This window comes from Morone saxatilis, unplaced genomic scaffold (assembly GCF_004916995.1).
Source record: "Morone saxatilis isolate NCDOM2014 unplaced genomic scaffold, NCSU_SB_2.0 Contig9, whole genome shotgun sequence".
NCBI lineage: Eukaryota > Metazoa > Chordata > Actinopteri > Moronidae > Morone > Morone saxatilis.
Window position 1 is genome coordinate 21895859 of NW_023340268.1, and position 9333 is coordinate 21905191.

General features: G+C 37.2%; 1 protein-coding gene across 1 annotated transcript in view; it reads right to left on the bottom strand.

Moving 5' to 3' along the window:
* si:ch211-57n23.4 (immunoglobulin superfamily DCC subclass member 3) overlaps positions 1-9333 on the bottom strand; it is a 52827-nt gene that overhangs the window by 43150 nt on the left and 344 nt on the right. Inside the window, exon 2 of the mRNA XM_035681011.1 lies at positions 391-525. Coding sequence (XP_035536904.1) covers positions 391-525 — 135 coding nt within the window. The remainder of the gene's footprint in view (positions 1-390; positions 526-9333) is intronic.

The following is a 9333-nucleotide window of genomic DNA, read 5'->3' on the forward strand; positions in this document are numbered from 1 at the left end:
GTTTCCTATTTCTCTATTGTGTGTGAACAGGTGAGCCACCATTGTTTCCTGCTCTGGACTAGTCAAAACTGTGCAGCCAATGAGAGCAGCTCAACTCACAGTATGTCACCTCAGCTGGCTCCAACAAACTGTCATGGAAAAACAGCACTCCACAAACCAATGGGTAAAGTCATGATAGGTTCACACTTGGGTTCAATACGGGGGACTTCATAGAAGAGGACCTAGATAAAAACATCTCATTCTAAGGTAACAAAAAGGTACATATTAATATTATATTCCAGTGCTGCCAATAGATCATCCTAAATATTACACACTGGAATTAATTACTTAATCAAATTTTTTGCATGAACCACCTTGTCAGATTCAGGACTCCTGTCACTGTGAGCTGACACTCCTCCGCAGTCGGTAGATCATGTTTCCAGTTTCCAGGATCAGGACCGGCTCCGTTGGCACCACCAGCTTTTGTCTCAGCCAGGCTGGAAACTGGCAGCGCTGACTGAAATAAGAGCTGTGTTTACACTGAGCCTGACGGTATCCAAACAGTGGGTTAACTCTCACACTGATCCATTGACAGCAGTGATACAGATGTTCCTTTTTGCAATTGTTCATAATCATCAGCAGAGACTCTAAACCTGTTCAGACTTATAAGAAACTGTAAGGCAAATACATCACAGGCTGTGGAGCCCTGGTACAGTGTGAGTTTATGTGTGTGTAGTGAGGGCAGGAGAGGGCGTTACTTGGTGAGTTTTCCTGATTAGTACGTTTTTGATTAATCAGCTTTCTCCAAGAAGGTCAATCTAGTTCATGTAAACACGACATGGCTCATTTGCAAAGAAAACGGGGCATTCTGGGTACTCCATGGTGGTTTTTTTTTCCAAGTGTGTACAAGTCTCACCACAGGCCTGGCAGCATGCTGCAGTCTGCTCCCAGTGTTTACAGCACCACCTCCCACACAATTACTATGCCTAAAGCAGGAATACTGAACTGTGTCCTGATTAGAGAACAACACAGAGCAACATGTGGCCTGCATTTATGGGCTGAATTCAACCCCTTCGGCTTTACTGCTTTCACTTAGGTTTACACCAATATAGCTTCTCTGAAAGTACTTCAGTCTGGGTTTCCACTAGATGGTCCCAAGATGGTTCAAATAGGTGGTTCCCAGCCTTTTTCCTTAAGGGACCCCTTTTCTATCACTGAGCAAACTGAGGATCCCTTAGTAAGTGATGACATATTTATGGATATTCAATGCATAACAAGAACAGTGCCGAACAACTGAAACTGTACAATTAACACAAATAGTAAACGCAATGTTAATGCAACTGCAGGGAGAGAAACATTCGGGAGTGTTTCCAGTGAACAGTGATCAGATGACACCCTAATATTTTTAGAAACTTTCTAAATCTCAGCCTGTATTATCTATAATTTTTAAAAAACCATACTATCTGCTTCTTTCTTAAAAAAAAAAGTGTTTTATTCTCATTGTTCTATTAGTTCTTTGGTTATTCAAACTTTTCTAATGTAGGATGAGGCTGTTTATCAGACAGTGATGAAGAGAAAATATTGTTGTAAGCATAAATATACGTATATTATATATATATTATATATATATACACATATATACATACATATATATCTATATATGTATAGATATATAAGAGCATCACATGTGAAAACATAGAAAAACCAATACATTTAAAAATATTAAATATAAATGTGAGAAACAAGAAACAAAGAAGAAAGAAAATGAAATACAAAACTGAGAATAAAATAAGAAATCTATCTTCAAAAGCCTGTATTTGCTGCAGCTTCTGCAGAGGAAGTGATGGTTTATGAAAGCTTGTGTGTTCTCTTTAACATTGGATGTTCTTACCACGAGATGATTTCTGGCTCTTTGAGAAGTGAAATGGCTGGATGCTGAGAGGTTCACTAAGAGTGCTGGGACCTCATTAGTTTGAATTTTTAACTGGCAAACATTAAACTTTACATTTTTGTTGTGTAAAGTGTGAAATATTTTTGAGTTGTATGTGTGTTGTCTGATATAACAGGAACTACTATTCCTATTTTAGCTAATGTCTTACTTCTAAATGATGATTCAGAAATGAATGTCACCAAATCTCAGAGAAGACTTCTGCTTTTAGGACTAACAGCTGACAAAAACCTGTTAGAATTAAGATGGAAACGTCCTCATAAACTCATTAGCAGACATCATCTCTCTGGAACTTTCTATAGCTAATCAATGATCCGAAGAGAAATGCAATTGATACCCTGTTTGGGGTGCTGGGGAAAGTTCAGTATACACACATGCTCATACCATTATCAAGATATAGTCTACATTGTTTCTTTTGTGGCAGCTCTTTTGTTCCTCAGTATTTATGATTGCCGTTTCTTTTATTTCGTATCATTTCAGTGTATATGTGTGCATGTTAATGTATGTGTATGCAGTATATACATATTCTCAAATCCATTATGATTTCTTAATTATTCCTAATTAATATAATTTCTTCATTTGTTTATTTTGAGTGTGTGGGTTTTTGTGAATTAATTTAAGTTTTTATTTTACCCATATGTGGGAAGGGAGGAAGGAGGGGGAACAAACAAATAAGGCCTTTGTATGCTTGTATCTTTATGTTGACTCATGTTTATTAGCCTATGTTGTAAAGGCTGACAATTCTCTGCAAAAACGTAATTGATATTTTGTTGTGTAAAAATGGTGTCCAATGAATCATCCTGAATGTACATTTTCTATTAAATATTGGATTTTCTCTGGTCTGACTGAAGTATTTGGCCTGATGGTGGTGCTACAGAACAGAAAAGGTCAAAGGATGATCAAACGTGTTATTAGTCTTACATAATGAGCATTAATATCTATAACTAGTTTCATGGATATTCAGCACTCCTAGTCAACAGATCAACACTGATCACTGCTGCTTGTGGTCCTTGAGTGAACTTCGATTAAAAGATTTACAGGAAGACACTTAAAAAGCCTCATAGCAGTATAGAGGGAATAATTTGTGGAATATGTTTCAGAAAATTAAGTTTTCTGTGATCTTATTCCAGGATAACTCACTATGTGAAGGTCAGAAAACCATAAATCATCTTATCCAGCAGCAGATGTTCAGCTGGTGGTGTATCATCCTCACTTTGCTGTTTTCCATCGGACTGGTGTTATATGTGAACAACGGCAGCAGAGGGCAGTGTGTCCATTCAGTAATCAATTATCTGGGCTATGACGTGCCATGAATTTTTTCTTCTCCGTTTTTTTGCTTTTTTATGTTAAAATGAAACAAAAACACATCAGAAAAACCAAAAATATGAAGCACAAGGAAAAAGCCCCCAAAAGAGCTTTTATTATGTGTACCAAAATAATATTAAACTGTATTTACATTAGAGCAAAGATACAGTATGTGGACATAATATCAGAAAATGTCTCATTATCAAACATAAGTAAAATTGTTTAACCTCGTTCTATAAGAATTTAAAGATTTAATTTTAGGAAAAGCGTTAAATAAGTTCTTGTTGGAAATTGATTGAATACTACTACTACTACTAATAATAATAATAATAATAATGTATTATTATAATAATAACAATTATCATTATTATAAGTATTCATATATCATATTATTATTATTATTCATATATCATAATAATATAATTATAATTATAATGATGACGATTATATCAATAACAATAATAATAATAAGAATACCTTCTTAAATCCTAATCCAATGTAACAGCATTGTTAGAGATAGAAGTCTGACTGCAGCCAAAGGAAATTAAGGGGAAAAGGAAACAACTAGACCTGTCAAATTCACTATTCTGATGTTTTACTAATTTTAAAACAACAACATCCCTCAAAGCCTGGTTGGTGGAGTCACATATTCAGCCAGATTAAGTTCACCTGGTCTGGTGGCTGGACTATATAGGCTGGAGGCAATCAGCCTGTCTTTCTCTCCCTTGGCTTCCACTCCTTTTGGTTTGGTTGAATTAGTTTTTAGCTTAATTTCTCTTTTAGTTTTTGTTAAATAAACATATTTTTTAGTCAACTCATGTGTGTTTTCTCCTTCTTTGTCCAGCCTTGAGCCGGGTTGTGACAGTGTTTACTTTTCTGACAACCTTTACTTTTACTACTGTACTTTTGCCACCTCTGTCCATCTTTGAACAGGTGATTTGGTGGCCCGAGTCAAACCCAGGCAAGGGGCCTCACTCCTCAGTCAGTTTTATGATGCTTCATACTCATCCTCCATTAAATTTCAGAGAGAAATATTTTGCTTTTTACTCATATTTTGCTTACTCGTACTTTAATTTAACAGCTGCATACAAGTTAAAATAGAGAGATGATTTTCTATTATATCCCCTTAAAATTGTACTTCCCTCATTTGCCCATTAAAGCTGCAGTAGGAAACTTTTATAAAACAAAAACATTTTGTCATATTTGTTGAAACTTTCAATATATCATGAGACAGATAATCTGTGAAAAAAAAATCAGGTTCCTCTGGCTTCTCCTAGTGCTCCTAATGAAAAAAAAGTAATTTTCATAAAAATGACCTACTGCAGCTTTAAAACGGAGGATGTTCCTGCTTACTGATGGGACAAAGTTACCAACTGATTGGAGGAAGTGGACAAATGCTGAATTAATCTAAAAATGTTTGTGATATTAATGAGCTCACTCCACTTTCCTCCTTCTCATAGGCTGTATTTAAAACAAAGTGAGAAATATTGAGTTGAGTCTCAGCACCACAACAAAGGCCATTGTCGGCTCTTTATTACAGTTCTGCATTTGGAAATGTGACTTTTCAAAACTCATTAAAGAAGCATACAGCCATAAAAGGTCATGCTCAAGTGCCACTTTAGAAGCAAAACATTTATTAAACAAAAGCCAAGGGTCTATAATAAGCTTCATAAACCATACACTGGCTTCTTATTCCAATAACAGTATGCCCAAAACTGCAATAACAGGAAGCCCAACATGTAGTATAAAAGAAATCACTTCATACATTTTTACTGATTCCTGTCTTCTTTTATTACACTCAGCAACTTTATTACAGCCACCAATATGCACTTCAAAAATAAACTGCCAAAATTGTTCTAAAATTATTAGTTTTGATCCTATTAATCCAAACAGGACTGTCATTATTATGATGTCAAAGCGTGTTTGTCTGGGTTATGGAGCATTTTGAGTAAGTCAGCAATGGTTCACCAACAAACTTGGGTAATGCACTCAGGGCCCTGAAATCTGATTGGCTGCCCCAAGTGCCACCTGATCATCATGGACTCTGCACTGTCTTTCAGAGGCTGTAGCGAGCTTTGTTTTGAAGCTAGAGTGAAGATACTGGTATCATATGAAACTTGCATAAATTGGGAATAACTGGAAAGCTGAGACACATACTTCGTGCCACCCCTGCATAAGTCAGTGCCCCACTTGTGCTCAAATCTTTTGCCAGTCAAAAAAGCTTAGAAACACCCCTGAATACACTTATGATCTTTCTTTCAGAGACTGAAAAGCGTGGTGGCAGGCCCTTCTTATTCCCAGGGAGTCAATTACCGATGTTTTGCCCTCGGCATCTCCATACAGACGCACACAGTACCCTTTGGTATCTGTGTGAGATGCAGTAAGCTGTCACCTAACTCCAATGTAATCCATGTGCATCAGGTGACATAGTGTAAAGTCCATACTGTGTAAGGTGGTGATTGGGGTGGATGGATGGGACACAAGATGTCTCCTACTTCACTCTCTGAGTGTATGTGATCCTGGGGCTTCAGATTTTTATATTACACTTATGTATGAGTTACAGTGAAAAACTCATAGCTCCAACGTAAGTAACGGCGGCGAGAACGGCCACTAACTAAAACTGACAGCCCTTACTTGAAACCACATCAACACACCATTTTCTCACCCCATTCTAGGAAAAAGCTTGGACAAAGTCCTCAGTCTCTGAACAAAGTGTTTAGAGACTGACTTGTGAGTTAACAATAAGCATATTTTGGACTTTAGGAATCATTGAGGTGTCTTGAGGTGCATCTCATGGTTCATTCTACTGTGTACATTTTGCATATGTACAGTAGTGTAACAAAAACAATCATTTTACTCAGTGTGGTGTTGATTTTATGTACAAAAAGTATTTTAGAAAGATCTATTGGCAGAAATGAAACATAATATCCATAGGTATGTTTTCATTACTGTATAATCACCTGAAAATAAGAATCCCTGTGTATTTTCGTTACCTTAAAATGAGCTGTATTTATCTACAGAGGGAGCAGGTCCTTTTCTACGGAGTCCGCCATGTTCAACTGCCATGTTTCTACAGTAGCCCAGAATGGACAAAAACTTTTATGCCAAATATTCATTTGAACAAAAGAAAAAGACACTGCTGTTATTTTCACCATCATCTGAAAATACTTGTGCTGGTGTTAGCTTTCATAATCCCATATGGTTTGAATCACGCAGCCAGATTAAGGGATGTCAACAGCAGTTAAAGTAAAAAAATAAAATAAAAATCTGAAAGATTCACCATCTAGCGTTTGAACACCCATCCACAGCACAAACATGCACTAATCTATGTAGTATGAAGTGTATTGTGAAGAACTTCCTCCCCGTGGGAGCTGTCAAATTAGAGTTGGGGTATTACTGGAGCCTCGGGGTGCTGACATTCAGCAGGGAGAAACACGTACACCTCTGAAGGCCCTGTTGAGCCGCAGCTCAGCTGCATTAAAATGAAACCATATGAACATTAATATGCACCGTGGGCCCACGCTGAAGGATTACTTTACAGAGCTACTAATTATCCTAATTGTTAGGTAAACACAGTGTTTTTGCTGCAGGACCTTAAACAGGACCACCGGATGTGGTGCATGTGCTTGTGCAGGACTAAGTGAGCCCCAAACGCCCTAGCTGCAGCTTCATGGTTTGTTATAGCAATTTCTATCTAAATGAATCTCCTTTCCTCCCTCTTTCTTTAATGTGTGTGGTTTATGTGTCGTTTTCGGGGTTACAGCTGAGCTCACACATATCAATACATCCTCCTCAGTTGAGCAGACGTGTCTTTGCATCTCTAAATAATGGCTCCTGGAGCTGCTGGACAAGTAAGAGTGGGGACAGTCAAACAGCGGACTAAAACTCACTGATTAACCGATATTCACTGTACTACCACCACAAACAGTAGCTGCCTTTGAATGGTGGTGCTCATGATACCAAAACTCCTTCATGCCAAAATTGAGAGCTCTCACAGTTTTTATTTCAATTTTCAATTTTCTAATTATTCTGAGGGCATAAACTGGATTTTATTAAAAAAAAATTAAAACAGGTTTAGTCTATCTGCCTATGTGTCTATTCAGCTTTTCATTGTTGTCTGCCAAAGTCAGAAATTGTCAAATCCCACATATGGGTTTGAGGGCCATAGTTATTTTTTGGCCAATAACTGCCAATATACAACAAACCCTAACCCTTTTCAAAGTGGTCCCATTAAATTAGTAACTAGGCCTTTGTGGCACTGCCATTATTTTTTATTTATTCTTCTGATTGTCAAAAGTTTTTACTTGAAAATTTTTTGCTTTCAGGTTTCAAGTCAGTCTTTCAGGTCACAAGTCTCAGCGTAAGTCGAGCCGTCAGCAAGTGAAGTTTCAAATCAAGTTGCATCTTCAGGGCGGCAAGTCTTTAGTCTTGTCCACTTTTTACAGAGAGGACCTTCAAGTCAAGACAAGTTTGACAAGACTTGAGTTAAGTCATGTCTTTAGGGAGCCAAGTCTAGTCTTCAGCAAGAATTATGTCAAATAAAGTCAGGTTAAGTCTCAAGTCAAGTTTATTTTTTAGAATGAAAGATCTCAAGTGGAGCCTTTAGTTTTGATTCAAGTTGATTCTTTAGGGAGTCTTTGAGTCTTTTAGGTGATAAATCATGAAAGAAGTTGAGTCTTGCCAGGCGTCAAAAAGTTGCCAAGTCAAGTCTTTAAGTTGATGTTGTTTAGAGTCAATTCTCTGGTGAGTCTCACAGCAGTCCACATCAAGTACTCTTTTGTGACTTTTTTGTAAGTCTAACTCAAATCCAAGTTGAGTCTTTAGATTGACAAGTCATGAGTAGTCTCTAGAGAGGAGACTCTTTTGGTGTACAGGTTTTCAGTCAAGTCAAATCTCTAGTGAGGTTAGTCTATGACATGTTCATGTCAAGTACAAAGTACTTTTTCTTGACTTTAGTTTAACTTTAATCTAAGTTGAGTCTTTAGGAAGACAAGTCTCGAGTCAAGTCGTATCTGTAGGAGACTATTCTCGAATCAGTCTTTATGGACGCAAGTCTCAAGTCAAATCAAGTCTTTAAGGAGACACATTTCGGGTCAAGTTGAGTCAAGTCTACAGCAGTCAAATATGAAGTACTTTTTCATGGCTTAAATCTGAGTCCAAGTCTTAATCCTAGTCGAGTCTTCAGGGAGACAACTCTCAAGTCATGAGTCTTAAGTGAGTCATGTTTCATAGCAATCAAGTACTAGTCAAGTATCAAATAATTTTTGTGAAGCAAGTCTGACTCAAATCCAAGTTGAGTCTTTAGGGTAACAAGTTTCAATTCAAATAGAATCTTTATGGAGACAAATCTTGAGTTATATCGAGTCTTTAGGAAGTCAATTCTCAAGTCAAGTCAACTCTTTAGTAGACAAATCTCAAGTCAAATTGAGTCTTTAAGGAGACACGTTTCGAGTCAAGTTAAGATTGTAGTGAGTTGAGTCTACAGCAGTCAAGTCGAAGTTAAGTACTTTTTCAGGGCTTAAGTCTGACTCAAGTCCTAATCCAAATCAAGTCTTTAGGAAGAGTTATATTGAGTCTTAAGTGATTCAAGTTTCATAGCAATCAAGTACTGTGACGTGAAGTATCAAGCATGTTTTAAAATTTAAGTCTGACTTGAGTCCAAGTATTAAGTGTTAAGCCTACAGCTCTGCCATAAAATGTTCTAGAAATATTGGAGTTGGACTTTAAAAAGCCAGCTTACAATATTCAATCACTGTCATTGTGCTTGCAATAATTTCACCAAATACAATTAGTAGTAAATCTTATGTCACTTTAGACTTACATACAACCATCAACAGAAGAACAGACCATGAAAACACAGTTGTGTAGCTCCTCATCCGAAAACCAACAGCTGATGTAACGCAGTTCTTAGAAAAGCTACAGCAGGGTCAAATAGCTCAGCTCCAAAATAAATTGCCCACTTTTCCTGAGGCAGTGCTATAGGAATGGTTCAGATTTATTGTGCGTTGCATTTTGGAGGATGATCACATGCATGTGGTCAGTAGCAGTGAGCCAGTGACCCAGCCTACCTCTCAGGTTACAACCTATATATAACAAACCCC